Source organism: Ursus arctos, unplaced genomic scaffold, assembly GCF_023065955.2.
Source record: "Ursus arctos isolate Adak ecotype North America unplaced genomic scaffold, UrsArc2.0 scaffold_26, whole genome shotgun sequence".
Taxonomy (NCBI): Eukaryota; Metazoa; Chordata; class Mammalia; order Carnivora; family Ursidae; genus Ursus; species Ursus arctos.
In genome coordinates this window covers 31,118,751-31,137,862 of record NW_026622941.1, presented here as the reverse complement: position 1 = coordinate 31,137,862, position 19,112 = coordinate 31,118,751, and the positions used below count along the sequence as shown (strand labels likewise).

Here is a 19,112-nt window from a genome sequence, read left to right as displayed (position 1 = left end):
TGGGAACAAAGCCGAACCAGAGTGGCAGCTGACTGATCCCTGGCGCTGCGCTCGTGAACCAAGCTCCGATTTTAGAAAGGACGCAGGCGGCAGGGCGAGCACCCGCTGCCTCGTTCTCACAGAAGAACCTGGAAGGGCACACGGGCTCGCCGCCCTCGGGCGTGGGCAGCCCGCGGCCGGCATCCCTCCCCCTCGCGCCTCCCTGCCCAGCAGCGCCAGGCAGTGCCCGCCGAGGGCAGGGCGGGGCGCAGGCCGGGGGAGGGCGAGCTGGGGCCGGGCTGTGCGGCCGCCGCTGACGCAGTGCGGGGCCGGCAGCCCTGAGCGCCCAGGCGGGCGTGGAGTGTTTAGCCCGGCCGCCGGCAGGCCGCGTCCCCACCGGAGGGGGCAGGGCGCACTTACCGGCCGTGAGGAAGCCGCGGGCGGCCTGCTGGCTCCGCCACCGCCGCGCTTGCCATTCAAGCGCGCCTCGTCCCCGCCCCAGATCCTGGGGGGTGAGCGGGGGAAAAGGGGCGGGCGTCCGCCAGTCGTGAATCACCTCCTCCTTCTGCCTCAGCGCCGCCGCCACCTTTCCATTCAGTCGCCCAACATGGCTGGAGCGTGGCGGAGGTGAGCCGGCCGCCCCCTGCCGCTCCAGTCTGCTGCGCCCGAGCGCCGCGCCTCCGGCGGTGCCTCAGCTCTGCGGTGCAGAGGCCCAGGGGCCCTGCCGTCGCCAGCCGCCAGCATGTGGGGTGCCCCGGACGAGAGCTCGGTGCGGGTGGCTGTCAGGTGAGGAGCGACGCGGCGGCGGGCGGGCTGCGGGCTGAGGGCGCGGAAAGGACGCGCTCGAGTCGGGAGCAGCGACTGCTGCGGTGCGGAGATCTGAGGGGGCGGGCGGGCGGGAGGCTGGCGGCTGGGTAAACTGAGGCTGCGGATCCCTGCCGGCGGGCGTGCGCGGCCGGGTGCTGCCGGGGAGAACCTGCCGCCCGCAGCCGGGTGGCGTTTGCAGGTAGCGGGCGGCTGCGCGACGCCGGGTCCCCGGGGTGTCCAGACTCCTCAGGGGTGCAAGCCGTCGGCCCCCGCCCCCGCCTGGTCTCGCACCCGAGGAACAATCGCCTCAGGTGGGGCTGCCTTGGGCGATGGCCCGGCCGGCTTGGCCCGGAGGAGCTGCCTCCGTACTGGGCTGTGGTGTTCTTTTTATTATTTAGAGAGTGTCTGTCATATGTGCATGTGCGACTCAGGCCTTCTGAGGCAGGAGACAAAGCATCAGACAGCGCTTCCAAACGCGGGGTTCTAGATGCCTGTGCAAATGGAAGTCTCGTGAAGCATCACCAGGACAATCGTAGCACAAGCGTACGGGTGTAGGAGACATATCTGGCCTGTTAGGCATTGGAATGGGAATTCTCCTCAAGAATTATATTCCCTGGTGATAGGTCTGTAGAAGGAAGACAGTCTTCAGCAAGTGGAAGGGTTAAATGGGTGACTGGGTGAAACATTCTGAGGTTAGGCAGGGTGGGTACAATATAAAATTATACATGCCTGGGTGTGAGTTTTGAAATACCAGATACATCAAAATTGTATTTTGGTCAACGCCAGGTAGACGAGTATTGAATGTAACTTAGACTGTTTTGATACATATCAAAAAGCAGAGCTCTGACAGTCGCTTACGGAAAATTGCAACATCATCACTGAAATATTAATGAAGCATTCATGATAGAATAAGTGCGTTGCTTTCACGGCTCTCTGATGGTCTACTGTGAATCCGCTTCTCTTTATACTTTAATGATCATGAAAACAGTGTCCTTGGTGAATTGAGAAATTTTTGAAAAAAAAATCCTCCACTCATGTAGCCTTTCTGGAAAGGTATTTTAAAAACCCTATTATGTCAGCATTATTATTTTAGTGGCAAATCTTGATTAGGCATAGAAATGGCAGTTTTATACACTTTGTATCTATAATCACTTTAAAGAATAACATGAATTTTAGTTTTTTTTTTTAAAGTTCATTTATTTAAGTAATGTCTACACCCAAAATTGGGCTCCAACGCAGGATCCCCCGCCCCCCAATCAAGAGTCATGCTTTTCCGACTGAGCTATCCAGGACCCCCAGAATGACATGAATTTTTTTTTTTTTTTTGTAATGGATCAGGAAATGATCACCCATGGATGTGACAGTTTTATGACTGTTTAGAATCACCTGTTACAAAGCTTTTGAAGTTTTAATTAGGTTAAATTTTTGTTTTTTGGGGGGGCTACTCATCTAGTTGTTGGATTAGTTTGTTTCTCCTAAATACTGCTACTACCTCTCTCTTGGCCTTTTATTACTCATTAATGACTGTACCATGGGACAAACACAGTTAAGAGGTAGTTTTGTTAGCAGATCCAGTCAAAGAAGGTGAAGAAGGAGCATAAAGTAGTAATGAAAACTGAAAATTAGGCTGTGAGAGAAATCATTTTTAAAGATTTAAGATTTCTATCTGTGAATTCTCTAGAATATCACAGGGCAGTTTATTTGCTATGCTGTTAAATCTGATATGCTTGCAATGAAGGTGAGCAGAGTCATGGATGACCATAAAGTGATGTTGACAGATAAATAATTTCTATTTGATTTATAAATAAAATATATTTATAAACGATTTATATTTGACTTTGTTTACACTTCTTAAGTCATGAGGGTGGGTCTGTTTGTGTGGAAAAGGTTTATAAAAATGTTAACAGAACTTGGTAAGCTGCACTGTAAAGGTCCTTTTTTCTTTTTTCCATTAAATACACTGAATAGATCCACTGTCTAAACTTATTTTACATAGGGTAATAATAGCTTATGTTTTTATAGCACTTTGGTATTTAGAAAGTGCTTGGAGACATATATTTTCATTTACAACAAATATTTATTGAACATTTGTCCTTATCTCTGATTATTCTGATTCTGAGCGGTCATTGTTGGATACAAGTCATGTGCTAGGGTCAGTGCTATTAAGATGTTTTAAATCATGTAAAATCTCATTTATCCCCCATAATGGTCTTTGATTTAGGTTCTGTTATTATGACCATTTTACAGATGAGACATTGAAAGATTAAGTAACCTGCTTAAAGTTAAACTAGTAGCTGGTGATGGAACCAGTGTTCCAACCCAGACAAATTCTTAACCATTAAACCTACATAGGTGAAAGTCAATAACATTCACAAAGCTTTATTTAGCTTAAGGTCAGTTGCCTTTTCCTGTTTCTGTACTAGTTCAGTTACAAATGAGTGGCTTTGACCAGTTTTTAAACCTTGATATTGCTAGAAAAGATAAAACTCAGAGAGGACCTGAACTTAGTTAAAATATTTCCTCAGATTCTCTTTAATCTTTACAGTGTCCTCCAATCCTACCCTAGTTTGTGACAGGCTTCAGCAGCAGGATAAGTAAATGGACACATTGAAACACATCAACAGAGGCATTTGGCCTGCTTTTCCTCTTCAGTGAATAATATAATAACAGGTATAGGGGATTGACTCTACTCTGAAATGCAGAAAGTGTCCTAAAGGTTCTTGGGTTTTGTTAGATGTGGAGACTGTTAAGGCTGATGACTCTATTTTGAGATTTCTCAAAGTAAGTCCATGGTTCATATACAACTTTGGGGAAAAGAAGTTCAAAGGCAATTTCTTGTTTAGGGAGAATATTTTTTATTCAATTTCTGAAAATGCCTTTTGGCAGGGTGTATTTTAGATATTTTGCAGGATATCTTTCATTGGGTTGGGTATGGATTCAGATAACAGCCCTACTATTCAACCCATGTGGCTATGGAGCATCTGAATTATGATTAATGCTACTGAGGAACTGAATTTGTTATTTTATTTAATTTTAATTAATTTTAAACTTAAAAACTGGTCCTTGATTTAGTTTTTGGATAACTTTTTTTTTTTTTTAAAGATTTATTCATTTATTAGAGAGAAAGAGAGAGAAAAGTGGGAAGGCAGAGGGAAAGGAAGGTGAGAGAATCCCTAGTAGACTTCCCACTGAGCGAGGAGCCCGATGAGGGGCTTGATCCCATGATGCTAAGATCATGACCCTAGCCAAAATCAAGAGTCTGATGCCTAACTGACTGAACCATCCAGGCACCCCGTTCTTGGATAACTTTTGAATATTCTTGAAACAAGTTGGTTAATGGATCTACTTTTTCAACTGTAAAGCTTATATAATCTGAATACTGATAGAAATGATAAAAACTTAGTGCCATAATTGACATGCTGTAAGTGTAATATATACATCAAATTTGAAAGATTAAGAAAAATGAATGTAAATATATCAATAATCTTTGTATTGATTACACATTAAAGTGATATTTTGATACATTGAGTTAAATAAAATACTAAAATTAATTACACCTATTTTTCCTTTTTTAAAATGTGGCTACTAGAAAATTTAAAAATAAAATATAATATTGCTCACATTACGTTTCTATTGGTTAGTACTGCTCTATAATTTAAATATAGAATAAAACTACACTATTTATCAATAGGATAAGTCAATACATAGAAACAAATCACAGCCACCCCATCATAGATGAACCACACCCTTAGATCAAGAAAATGCCAAAATACTAGGTGTCTTTTTTAGAATGGTTATACACACACACACACACACACACACACACGACTGGATTTAAAAGCATCATTTTTTCCCCCTCAAGGTACATAGGTGCAGAAAGATAGTGATTATGGACTCAATATGGTAGCTGAATTCTTAGAAAATGTGGTAAGTTAAATGGATGGCTTAGATAGATGTCATGAACAAAAATGAACAGTGAAGTATAATATATATTCTATTCTTAATATCTAAGTATACTGAATTGAACTGTTCAGTTAACTCAAAATGATAAGATCAATTAAACATTTTGAATTCTAATTTAAGACATTATGAGACGATGTGCCTTTTCCCCCTTCCCTGTCTATAAATGCTGACTTAACAAATTTGAAACATTTTTCCTTTTTAAAAAATTTATTCATTTATTTTTAAAATATTTTATTTATTTATTTGAGAGAGAGAGAGAGAATAAGCTGGGGAGAGGGGCAGAGGGGGAGGGAGAAGCAGACTCCCCACCAAGCAGGGAGACTGCTGTGGGGCTTGATCCTGGGACCCTGGGATCATGACCTGGACCAAAGGCAGACACTTAACTGACTGAGCCACCCAGGCACCCCAAAACTTTCTTCCTTTTCAAAAACTTTAGCTTGCAGAATATGTCAAGAGCTGGACAAAAATGGAGATACAGAGAGGACCACAGTGTTTTTGTGTCATTGTCTATGTGGTTGTGAGCTAAAATGTCTTTGCTTGGCTTTGACAGAAGACTAGACATATCCTTGACAATCGGTTTGGATTAATGTGTAATGTAGTCTAATTGGGTTTCAATTTGCTGTGTTTTTACCTTACTAAAGCAATTTTAAAGAGTGGCATTGCTCAGCAGGCTTATGACTGGTTAGACAGTCGAAAGCTCTGTTTTAGGTCTGTCACTGGCACTGATTTCCAGTGTGACCTTTCTGGACATTTCTTTTCCCTCATGCTGATGTGGCAGTGTAAAGGTATTATGAGTTATAAGAACTTTGCACATGCAGTCTATTAAGTATGTGATTTTGTTGTTAAACTGTTGGCTCTATATCGACAGGAAGGAAGTATTTTAACATTTCAAGCTTGACTTTCCCAACAATGTGTTTACTTTGGGTACTCTTGTTACTGAACAGGAAACATTTAGTCTTTTGTGGTCGCTTTTTCCCATTCTGGTTATAATACACATGTACAATATTTTATATAATCTACAGTAAAACCCTATGAGGTAGGCTGGACAGATATTCTTATTCCTGTTTTACAGATGAAAAAATGAGTCATAAAGGCCCTAGGTGACCTGTTCAAGGTTTCTCAGCTACTAAGTACCAGAATTGGAACTTAAACTCAGGCTTATCATACCTATTTCTGTGTATTTTGTTTTTGTTTTTTGTTCATTTGTTTTAATTGAGGTATAGTTGACATATAACATTATATTAGCTTCAGGTGTACAACATAATGATTTGATATTTGTATACATTGCAAAATGATCAGCACTATAACTCTAGTTAACATTTCTTATTTCTGTTCTTAAGCATATTTCCAAATGTTTTCAAAACATTTCATGTACTAATTTCAATGTAATAAGGATCTTTCAAATTGAAATGCTTATATACATGTGATGAATTATTTGAAACAATTTAATGTTTAGAAAATATAGAAGTAGGTAAGTGAGGTTTTTAGAAATATTTATTTTATGGAAATAGATGGTTTCCTGGTGTTTGGTCATTTGTTTATTGCTTTTTTCATGCAACAAATATCTACTAAGTGTCTACTTAGTGTTGGACACTTTTTTTCTTAAAGATTTTATTTATTTATTTATTAAAGATTTTATTTGAGATAGAGGAGCGCACAGCTGGGGGAGGGGCAGAAGAAGTGGGAGACAGAGAAGCAGACTCTCTGCTGAGCGTGGAGCTTGACGTGGGGCTCTGTCCCAGGACCCCAAGATCAGACTGATTGAGCCACCCAGGCACCACTTAAAGATTTTATTTTTAAGTGATCTCTACACCCAAAGTAGACCTTCAACTTACAACCCCGAGGGAGATCTGCTCTACAGACTAAGCCTGCCAGGCGCCTCACGCACATATGACATGACATACGTAGTCCCTGCTTTTATATCCCTAGCAGTACGAGTCTCTTTAAATGAACAAAATATGTTGGAACTAACACAAAATGTCATCAGTGGCATGAACTAGAAATGAAAGATACTTGTTGCAGTTTAGTTTTTATTTCTCCTTTATTTTTTTAATAGCATTTTTTAGTTACTACATTCATTAAGACCAGTGATTTAAAAAACAAAAGGTGTATTCTGACTCCAAAAGTATTTCATATAAAAAGTGAACTTCAAAGCTTATGCATTAGGGGGATATTATTTATATCCTGTCCTACTTGATAAAATATACATGCCCACTTTTATGTCTTTGTAGTTGGATTAGGAAGTAAGGGAAATGAAAGAAGAGCTAGTAGATCATGTGAGTTGAAAGTCAGTGAAATTATTTTATTTACCAAATATGAGTTGATATATTTTCCTCAGATATGGTTTATTGAATTTGTGAAGTGTGGTAGACCTATTTGTTGTTTGGAACGCCATGAAAGTTCAAGTTTCATGTCTAATTATTACTACCCTTTGAGCTTTTACCATCTTACCTGCTAATTGGTTAATATTTTGATGCATAATTATGGGGTAGAGAATGATGCACTAGAAATTCCAGTTTTGTGAAACCATAAAAGCAGAAATTATCTTGGCAGTTAATACCATAATCTGCCCAATCTTCCAATTCTCTCAATTTATCTTCAAAGACATGAATTTGGAATATGCATTATTATGGATGTTTTCCCCCAAGATATGTTACAACCCACTTGAGTGACTGACTTACAAATCGTTGTTCTCTGCCAATGTTAGACATGACCTTCATCTCAGCTTCAGATTAGGAAGGAAAACACAAAAATGAAAATGGATGCCAGATAATAGAAAGTATTTGTATACAGTGTATCATTAGAATAATTTTATTCAAAATAAAATAAATTTGTTTGTTATTTTCAATTCTCTCTGGGAAGCGGATTTGTGAATTCTGTCTTTCAGCTTGGTTTCCCAGTGGATTAACTATTTAATCTTCTCAGAGTGCTAAAATAGTTTTCCTGTGGCTCAGGCTTTATTTGAAGCAAATGACAGCCAAGCCAAAGGGACAATTTTCATGACACCCTACAATTATTATGAGATCTTTCTGAATTTCAGTTTTGGAATTATATATGAGGTTTCTTTGTCCTTTGTTTTTTGAAATTATCAGACATTTATATATTGAAGATGATTTTTAGTACCTCTGTAATTATTGAAAAAATAGATTTTAAAATTGAAAATACCTGAAGAAACTGGCTGGTTAAAGCCCGTTCTTTATGACAATTTAGACAATAGAGGCCCAGAGAAGTTGAGGAAATTGCTTGAGGTCTCACAGCTGGCAGCTCAAGTTTTCTGTTGATTAGTATTGTGGATTTTCTAGGTCTTCATGTTTTTCTGGCAGACATCCTAGAAATAGAATAAATTTACATTTTAAAAACTATAGTTTTAATCTTAAGTACTCCTTATAAAAGTTAACTTGACATTTAGTTGAGTTCCCCCACTCTTCAGTGCCCATTATTTTTGTTTCATGATGGCCTCAATCTAGAAACCAGGACAGTAATTCTAAAAAGGACCTCTCAGAGACACAGAGTGAAGGAACCCTGGAATAGAAATACAGGTCTATATTTTAGAGTTCCTGGTATATTCAAATGAAGAAATGCCAGAACTGGGTGATAAAAATAATATGGACTGCTTTCAACATTCACAGGTAGCACAGTAATGCTTTAATGACAACCACTAAAGTATTGTGTGTGTGTGTGTGTGTGTGTGTGTGTGTGTGTGTGTGTATAGTCTAATTTGGAAATCATGTTCAACATGGAAATGGGAGGATTTTGTGAACGCTAGGTATATAGCCTTTCCCCCCCATCCCTCCCTTTGGTTCTTAAATTTGTTTTTCTTTTTACTCCAACATACTTAAGGATTATAGCACATTCCAGTAATAATGGCAGACTCGCTGTGAGCAGACGGCTGAAGGGTGGGGTAGGGTAGAGGTAGGATGGAGTCACATGGGGGGTGAGATATACTTATTGGGACCTGGAATTGGTGATAGAAGTAGAAATCTGAGTGGTTTAAAAAGACCCTCTTTTGAGTAATACTTCACTTGATAGGTGGTTCTTAAACTTTTAAATAATATCTTAGCCCTTCCCCTCCTTATTTTAAAAGGAAATAAATACAACACATTTTGACCATAATGGAGGCCTATCATTCAACAAATGTCCTAAATCTCACCTGTACATGAAGCCTTTCTAAACTGCTGCCATGCATAGAAATTTCTGCCTTTTGGGACCATAGATCTTCCTTATATGAGTCTTCTCTCTCTCCCTCTAAAATTGCGATGAGAGAGATATATACAATGTGATTTTTCACTGTTCAGCTTGAAATGTTCCCAAAACTCAGGGAATATTTAATGCTTTTTAAAAGAAGGTGCTGAGGTGCCTGGGTGGCCTAGTCGGTTAAGCACCCGACTCCTGGTTTGGCTCCAGTCATGACTTTTAGGGCTGGAGCTGAGCGTAGAGTCGGCTTAGATTCTTTCCCCCTTCTCCTCCCTACTCCTTTCGTCCTCCTTTGCAGGTGCCCCCACACACACACACACACACACACACACACACACACACTCTCTCTCTCTCAAATAAATAAACAATACCTTTAAAGAAATAAAAGAAGGTGCTAACGTATTGATAGCATTATTATAAGAGAACATTTGAAGGACATTGTGGTTTTGGTATTTAAACAAGCAGATATCTACCTGTCTAGATTGGAGTGAAGGTCTTTCAGGATTTAGCCCCAAGGTCAGTCTACTTGGGTGACTATTCACCCCTATCAGCATCTTCAGTAAGAGCAAGGAACTAAGAAAATTGTTCAGATTTGGTTTTGCCCCATCATGAGCCCAAGCAGTGGCTAAATCAAGGACAGCTCTTTGGATCTCTTACAGTGTAGTAAAATATTAGTTTTTGAAATTGGATTTGACATTATTCTCAACTTTGGGGAGCTGTGTCTGTCACTTAGGTATGATGATATTGTGGTTCTCTGAATATGATGAAGGACATATTTTTTTCAGAGTAAATATTCTTATTCTTTGACACAGTTATATAGTCATTTTGGAGTTATTCTAAATGAAAATCTCTTCTTTCTTTCTTTCTTTCTTTCTTTCTTTCTTTCTTTCTTTTCTCTCTTTCTCTCTTTTTTTCTTTTTCAAGATTTTATCTGAGAGAGAGAGAGACAGAGAGCACAAGCAGGGCAGAGGGAGAGGGACAAGCAGACTCCTGGCAGAGCAGGGAGCCCAACTCAGGGCTCACTCCCAGGATCCTGGGATCATGACCTGAGCTGAAGGCAGACATTTAACCAACTGAGCCACCCAGGGGCCCTGAGAGAACCTTTTTCTGTCAGCAAGCAAGAACATGAAACTTTGGAGAGGGTCAAGCTGTAGTTAATTAATTATTATGTGGTGTGTTGATCACATGGTGTAATGAGACATAGGCCATCTCTACCCTCATTTGTATTCTTTCTAATCTTATTTATTTTTTAGATCAAAATTCATTCATTTATTATATAAATAAAAATATCCACTGTGTACTGGAATCACATAAATTGGAGGCAATGTGATATAATAGAATGAACATGGGATGGTTAGAAAGTTGTTTTGGTTTGGATTCTTACCACTGATAAACTTGGTTTTCAGTAAGTAGTTATCTACCATTTTGGTGGACTTGAAAAAGGATCAAAAGAGCCAGCCATGTGAAAGCATTTGGAAAATGGTTTTCACACAACACAGGCAGTAATATTATTCAACAAGAGTTTGATATAACCAGCAATGAACATGTTGGTTATATTTCAAACACTAGCAATTGGATTAGTCATTCTTTAATGTGTAACCCATAACTTGAGTTAGTAAAGTGTTCTATAGGTGTTTGTGTCTGTTCTTTTGCTTTTTGAGTGTGTCTATACTTGCACCTCTATGAATGATACAAATTTATATAAATACTTCTAAAAACCTTACCTTACCTAATCTTCTAGTTTTTATTTTGTTTTCAATATGTGTCTTGCATACTATTCTGCTCTATCTTACCAAATTCCTTCTTTTATAGTTTAGTAAAATCCACCATTTTAATTTTTTCCTTTCTCTTCCCACACAGACTTTCAGTTTGTATGGTTTTTAGTATTTTGTAAAGTTACTATCATATACTTTGTGAGATTAACAATAGTATCGAGTTACGTTTTCCACTAGTTGTTTAATGTAATATAAGAGGATGGTGACTAAATTGCTTAATAAAAATGTGAATATTTGAACTGGCTTGCACTAGATTTTTGAAGATGTTATTAATGCTTTCCTTGCTTCCTTCTGTCATTCTTGGCAACAACACACAAAACCAGGCTATGGATGAAAGAGTGTAATAAGGAGGAAACTGAGGAAAAAGACCAGAAGTACTAAGAACACAGAATTTTTAAAATTTACATTTCCTATAAAAATTTTTCTTGCACCTAGAGCTGATGGGCCAATGTGCTTGCAATATTCATTGACAGAGCTATGTCAAGACTTAGCTGAAAGCATTTTAAAGAAGACTGATAATTAGGAGCAGCAGGAAATAGATCTTGCAAGCCTAGTCTAATAATCTCAAAATCAGCTTTTCATTTCATAAGTAACTTTTCTTTGACTTATTATTGTTTTCTTCTTTCTTTTTAAAGTTTATTTATTTATTTATTTTGGTAATCTCTACATGTAATGTGGGGCTCAAATTCGCAACCAAGAGATCAAGAGTCTGATGATCCTCTGACTGAGCCAGCCAGGCGCCCAATTTTTTTTCTATGATTGAAATGATATAATCACATAAGAAAAAGTATCCAGGAAAAGATGAGAAAAACAATCAATCACAGTTCATCACCCTGATCTAGTTACTATTAGCATTTTGGTATCTTTCTTTTTATTCTGTTTCATAAACTAAAAATTATTGTAATGTGGATATACTTTTATAACCTGATGTTTACCATTTTAGAATATGGCATAAGAAGTTTTCCATGTCTTTATATCAAAGGAGGGCATTTTGAGTAACTTGCTACATATTATACATCATCTACTTTATTTCAGTATTCAATTCAATATATATTAAAGTCCATATGTCAAGCAGTAATTTAATTGACAGACTTTTATTGTCTAATAAGGATCTTAATTTCATTTTTTCTAAGAGTTTACTGTGCTTTATGATTCCTGTAATGTTTTCATTTCCACTGATAAGCAGACTCCACAAATGACCATTTCCTGGAATTGACGGGGGAGGGTAGTGCTGCCCACCCACAATATATGGTTAAATGTTATGACATTGAGGTTGCTTTTTAGAAAAAGCGATATTGATTTATAATTTTAAATTTTCAGCTCTATCTACAACAAGATATAATGTATTAGGATAATACAGATATTCGCTCAACACATTGGTCTAAGCTACTAATGGTTAACCAAACACAGGTCCATAACCATTCCATGTTCCTTGAAAATTAGTGCATTTCTAAAGTGCTTATTTTGCTTTTGTTCACCTCAGTTCAACACAAAACACTTGTTTGAACAGCCTGTTGGCCAACTAGTCTGTATCTATCTTGCCCTAAAATGGAAGTTGTCAACTGCTGATTAAACATGAGATTACATATTTCATTCCTGGTTATTTGGCCTGCCATTTAAGGTTCCTTAATCCAAATGTGACATCTGTGACATTGTCAACACTCAATTTAGGCAATACAATATGATACTTTTGAATTTTAGTTTGCCAACTTGGCCTTAGATTGGCAACAGATTCCATCTGTCCTTGATTATATTCTTATCTATTTTGTTACATAAGTGTAATTGGACCTTCTGTTACCTTTGTAGCAGATGCAATTCTTGTCTCTGAGTATAGGGTTTCTTTACTTATCTTTGGTTCTTAATTTTGTATTAATTTGATATAACCGGTCATAATTTTATTTATCTTGTGTATATGTTCTATGACTGCAGCTTTCAACATAGAGTAACTCAAAGACTTCTGATGATTTCACACTTTTAAATTTGCCCATGTTTTGACATCAATTTTGTTGTCGCATTTTATATATTTCAATAATAGGATTCTACCTCATTCTATTTAAAAATAGGCATAAAGAAATTCTGTGTTACTGAGTGCTGTGGGTATTGGTAGTCTGTAAGTTCAGTTGATTTCAGTGTGATGCTTATAAGGCCAAGATTATGAGTTTTATCCCTGGCTGGGCTTATTAGCTTTGCTGCTCTTTAATATAAGCTTTACAATTACAACAAATACAGAACAGCAAGTGGATATTAGTAAAGATGAGTTGGTACAAATCAGTTAACACTGATGAAAATGATCTCTAACCATGTTCCAGAATTTTCATCTTTTTTGGACCATTATGAATGAAAATATCTTTATATTCAATATGTATAAAAGCTCAATAAATATTGTTATATTCAAAGGGAATTAATAAGAGAAAATAACACCTGGCTTATATTTTTGTTATAAAAATTAAATAAGAAAATGTATATAGGGGTGCCTGGGTGGCACAGTCGTTAAGCGTCTGCCTTCGGCTCAGGGCGTGATCCCGGCGTTTTGGCATCAAGCCCCACATCAGGCTCCTCCACTATGAGCCTGCTTCTTCCTCTCCCACTTGTGTTCCCTCTCTCTCTGGCTGTCTCTATCTCTGTCAAATAAATAAAATAAAATCTTAAAAAAAAAGTTTAAGAAAATGTATATAAAACCCTTATACTGTTGGCACTTAGTGAATATTTTGTGAATAGTAGACAGTACTGTATTTTTTTATTATTATTTTCTCTGCTTAGGACCTCTGAGTTTCTGGGTCAGTCCTAAATAAAGCCACAAGTACATCAAAACAACACTGTTTGCTCCACCAGCTGATTAGTTTGAACTTTGTTTTTCAGCTCCAATCTTATGTGCCTGTGCTTTTAGAGTCCTATAGCTTTCCCTGTAACCTCTTATTTTATTTGTCTAGATCTCAGTTTCCTCATTTGTATCCCTTTCCCCATCTCTTGAGTCCAAATTAAGTGAAATTATTAAAAGTTTTCTTTCTGTAGAGGGGGAGACTTGTCCCCTTTTTTATTCAAGTGAGGTTTCCTTCAACTCATGTGGGGCTACTTGAATCCACTTGTGTACGTGTGCTGGCGCTGATCAAGCCTGTGTTACTTCTGGACCTCACTTCACTTTCATGTCATCTAGGACTTTGGCCAGGCTAGTTGTCCGATTTTCTCCCTTACCTCATGCCAGCTGGGTGATTTCACTTGAGATCAAGAAGCTGTGATTTTGTTATGGAATTGACATGAAACACACACAAACACACAGACACACACTTATTAAAACATAAAATCCATAAGGAGTTGATGAATCTGGCTAATATGTATAAAATACATTAATTTTATTAGACAAATTGTTATTTGTTTTTTAATATCAGTTGATGAAAGGATTGTCAACTTGTCCGTATGACATTTTGGTTAAAAAGGATGTATGAGTTTGTCAAGAAACTGAAGTTTCGAGTCCTCATCTGTGGCTTTCTTGATTGTCATTTTGAAATGGAAAATTTGGTGACTCCTGAACTATGTCTACCTATGCATTAATATGAAAATGGTTCTCTTCTGTTGGCTTCTGCTGTGGTCCTGTAATGTATGCACAATGACAGCATAGCATCTCAATTTTGATGAAGCAGTCCATAGACTGTGTGTTGGGCTAGGCCAAATCATTGGTGTACACTGTAATCACTCAGTGTGGGACTGGCACATCTATGTGAATTGGCAAGTGCTATTTCTCACAGCAGCTTCATTGACAATGAGATGGGATGGGAAGAAGAAGAATATGTGAGGGGATCAAGGTAAATCAAATAGGCATTGTGCTTCCTAGCAGCCCTGCACTCTCAGTTAAAAGAATTATGGTTCTATGGCAATAGTGCCCCATCTTATCCCGGCATCTGTCCAGGAACTTCTAAACATAGTTGATCTCTCTTTCTCTAGCTTCACATTCCTTATTAATTTTGTCTTTTATGTTTTTTTTAAGATTTTATTTATTCATTTGACAGAGAGAGAGGCAGTGAGAGAGGGAACACAAGGAGGAGAAGTGGGAGAGGGAGAAGCAGGCCTCCCGCTGAGCAGGGAGCCCGATGCTGGACTTGATCCTAGAACGCTGGGATCGTGACCTGAGCCGAAGGCAGATGCCTAACGACTGAGCCACCCAGGTGCCCCTGATTTTGTCTTTTCCCTTCCCCCCAAAGCTGCCTTAATTTTATTTTCCTTTGCAGCGTGGCTTATTGAAAAGAGCATGGACTTTAGTGTCACAAAGTTTTGAGTTCCAGATTTTAGGACAGCCACTTAAACTTTATGAACCTTGGTTTTGTCATCTGTAAAATGGAGTTAATACCCATCTTATAGGGTTGTTAAGATTATATGAATGTTGTAAATGCCTTGCCTTTAGAATTGTTTGGGAGATGTTAGATTCTTTTTTCTTTTTTAGTTTTCCCTTTCTCCTTCCCCTTCCTTTTCCTACCACCTCTTTTTTTCTGTCTCTCCATCTTTCTGTATCTCTATAAATCTCTTGTTTTTCCTCTTTTAGATAAAACTTACAGTGACTACCACAATTTCTTTTCTAATCACCTCAAGACAGGAATACTTTCATTGGTGGGCCCCTGTTTATAAAACTCTACCTTCGGGGCAGCTGGGTAGCCCAATTGGTTAAGCATCAGACTTTTGGTTTTCAGGGTCATGGGATTGAGGCCTGAGTCAAGCTGGGCACCAGGCTCCATGCTGAGCCGGGAGTCTGCTTGAGATTCTCTCTCTCCCTCTCCCGCATCCCCATCTCCTACTCTTTCTTGTGCTCTCTCTCTTTCTCTCTCATAAATAATTAAATAAATCTTTAAAAAACAAAAGCAAAAAAACCCCTCTGCCACCATCTTGATTTCTCTATGAAATAGAGATAATAAGAGTACTAATCTCATTGGATTGTTATAGGACTTAATTGGCATATTTAAAAAGGACTCAGAATAATGCTTGGCATATAGAAGGCCTCAATAAAGGTTAGTTGTATTCATTAACTTGCAAAAATTTATTTCTTGAACGGAGAGATATAGGGAGAGGTTGGTAACTTTCAGTCATAAAATGAATAAGGTCTGGGCATCTAATGTATTTCATGGTGACTATAGTTGATAATACTATTGTGTAATTAAAATTTGCAAAGGGAGTAGAACTCGAAAGTTCTCATCAAGGGAAAAAAGGGCAAATGTGTGGAGATGAATGTGTCAATTAACTTGATGGGGGAATCCTTTGGAAGTGTGCACATAGATCATCACAATGTACACTTTACATATCTTACAATTTTACTTGTCAGTTGTATCTCAGTAAAGATGAATAAACAGGAAAATAATCGTGCATTTATATTAGATGATATTGACCTTGATATTACCAGTTGAAGTTATCAACATTCTATTTATATGATAGAATGGATGTCTTAGTTTGTCTCTATGAATACAATGAGTTATGAAAGTCAAGGTTGAGATAATTATGCTTTCTTGACTAGGTTGAATAAAATTTTTTTTTAATCTTTGTCCTCTGTTGGTATGTATACTAATAGAATGACATTCCTTTGCTGTTTTTCTTTAAGAACATGAGAATACTTATTGATTTCCAGCTGCTTACCTGGCAAGGTGAGCTGACTGACTTGCTAATCCTTAAACCTCTTAAATATATTTCTTGGTCTATCATTAACCCAAACACAATTCTACCAATACTAACAGAGTATTTAGTAAGACCCCAAAAGTGATTGAACATACACACACACTCACACACATATAAGCTCTAAGAAAACATCTCACTATTTCCATGTCTAACATGAAGTAATTAATAGATTTGATTGAGGTGACAGAGTTCCTTTGCTAAATTAAAAAAAATTTTTTTGATTAATTTGTCCTTCCTTTTTGGAGTTCATATTATGAGACAAATCATTTGACATATTTTTTAGTTCAATTACCATGATTAAATAAAAAATTAATTTGTGGCTTTTTTAAGACCTTACTTAATAATTAGGTTTTTCTGATTTATACAATATTAGCTGCTGAAACCTTTGTTGTTTTGTTTGTATTGAAAAACCAGTGTCTGTGTGCTAATGGTATCAACAGAGTCTGAAACTTAAACAATCCTGAAAATAACTTCACTTTTTAAAAACAAACCTGTTTAGAAAACAAACTCGATTGAAGTGGTAAAATAAACACCTTTTTGTGTCTTTCATAAGTTGGTTTACTGTGAAATGGAACAGTGTGGTGACAGATGAACTTAGAAAATATGTGGTAGAAAGTGAGGTGGGATATTGAAGATGGCTAAGACAGCCCTAGTTACTGTCTTTGACAAGCAGAATCCTCCAAATATTAGCTATTAAAATAACAATCACAGAGGTAGAAATAGAGTAGTATAACTGAGGATGAATATCCTTCAAAAACAGATACCTATATATTTGAGTTAATTTCTGTACATTCTGATGAGAACCATGCTATTTACCTGAAAAAAAGAATGCAATAAAAGGAATTACTGTTTCCAAAAGCAGTCATCTTTGTCCTTTTTTTTTTTTTTTTGGTACTACCAAGTAGGTTTATTTGCACATTGCGTAATTTCCCTTTTATAATTGAATCTTTTAAAATGAACTTTGGTGATGAAAGTAATACTTTTGGACTTTGAGTTCAGCTCTTTTCTATTCCATTGACTCACTGTGAGGTGGCCGTGGGGTAAAAGTAACCCTGTGGAAAACTAACGTGGCACCTCTCCATGACTCAGTCCCTTTATGTGTAAAGTGAATTACGCTTCTGCTGAGTACATTACATCTTCTTTATAAAGCACCACTGAAAGTGTAAAACAAAAGCATTTCTCCCAGCTTGTTGTAAATACAGCAGAAGTTACTTATCTTTTGATATCTAAAATGGAGGCATGAAAATGAATTTGTGAAGATAGTAAGTAGCTCCTATCACTGATCATTCCAATTCATTTTGGCTCAGATCAGTTCAGTATATTTCAATTCAGTTTAGTCCCAATTATTAGTTATTGAATCCCACTAAAATCAAGGGCAGTGCAAATACTTTGCTAGGTACTAGGAAATCCAAGATGAATCAGATAATGGGTTTTGCCCTTGAGGAATTCAGTCCAATGGAGAGCCTTGCAGATCTGATGGCTCTCTGAAACATGCCAAAAATGAACACCTCTTTAGCCATTGTAATCACAATAACTCAATTTCTAAGACAGAAAAATGACTCCTTATTTCCCAAAATGGTAATATAAGCTCTTTCTAATAATTTAAGTCCCATGACATCTGAACTTTTAAATTTCCTAATCTTTAACATAGCCCTATGTTTATTTGTTTTTTCTTATCCTCTGTACTTTCTCTAATCTTTTCTAATTTTCATACTCATTCCACTAAAAAAATCCTTCCCATAGATTTCATCCTATTTTCATCAGATATTAATTGCACAGATTTATTGACATCTGCTTTTCCACACATCTAAGGACATGAGTATGCACACATGCCTACATGTACACACAAATACACATATCTTTTCCCATACAGTTAGTTAATAACTAATTCATTCAGAGAGACCAGCTTGGATCTAAGTGAGGCAGAAGGCTTCTGTGGAAAGTGCCCTAAAATATTCCATTTCTGAGAATATAGTTTGGATAAAATTTTAAATCCCTTAGTTAACTGCCTATCTTTTCCTTGTGTATCCACTGCATTGATCCTGATGTTCTGTGGGGAGTAGGCTGTGTTTTTTCTTAGGAGACTGAGGATATGTTTTATCTTTCAAGATCCAAAACCCAAGGCACTTTGAGCATTTAATGTTAGTGGAATTATAGACTTCTAGGTGTCCTTGACTTCTCCATTTGTTATTATCCAATCATACTTCTATTAGACTTACTTTTCATAGTAGCTAGCTCTTGTTATAAGGAAGTGGCAGACCCGATTTCCTCCGAGAAGGGGCTGTGACATTAAGAGACTTGATTGAAACGGACTCCTTTCCTAGTTTTTAACCTTGAGTGAATTGTTTAAGCTGACTATGCCTCAATTTCCTCATCTGTAAAGGATACTGATAATATATATCTCATAGAATTCTTCTCTCCTAAGGGTGCCTTTACTGACTAACGCTACTGTATTTATATATGTAAGTATAATTTACAGTGTATAATAGATTGCTTTGTAAATAGTGGTCTTTCTTTTTTATTTATTTATTTTTAGAAGGTTTTATTTATTTATTTGAGAGAGAGAGAGTACAAGCTGGGGAGAGAGGCAGAGGGAGAGGGAGTGGCAGACTCCCTGTTGAGCAGGGAGCCCGACGCAGGGCTCGATCCCAGGACTCTGGGATGATCTGAGCCGAAGGCAGATGTTTAACCGACTCAGCCACCCAGGCACCCCAATAGTGGTCTTTAGTGTCTTTGGTTTAT

At 37.8% G+C, this 19,112-nt stretch overlaps 1 protein-coding gene across 11 annotated transcripts in view; it reads left to right on the top strand.

Annotated features, from left to right (window-relative positions):
• The first annotated feature begins 285 nt into the window (after positions 1-285).
• Positions 286-19,112, top strand: part of KIF21A (kinesin family member 21A) — a 163,136-nt gene continuing 144,309 nt past the window's right edge. For all 11 annotated transcript variants that reach the window (XM_026502108.4, XM_026502104.4, XM_026502107.4 and 8 more), the window contains exon 1: positions 286-765. In XM_026502108.4, coding sequence (XP_026357893.2) covers positions 722-765 — 44 coding nt within the window. In that variant the 5' untranslated portion in view covers positions 286-721. The remainder of the gene's footprint in view (positions 766-19,112) is intronic.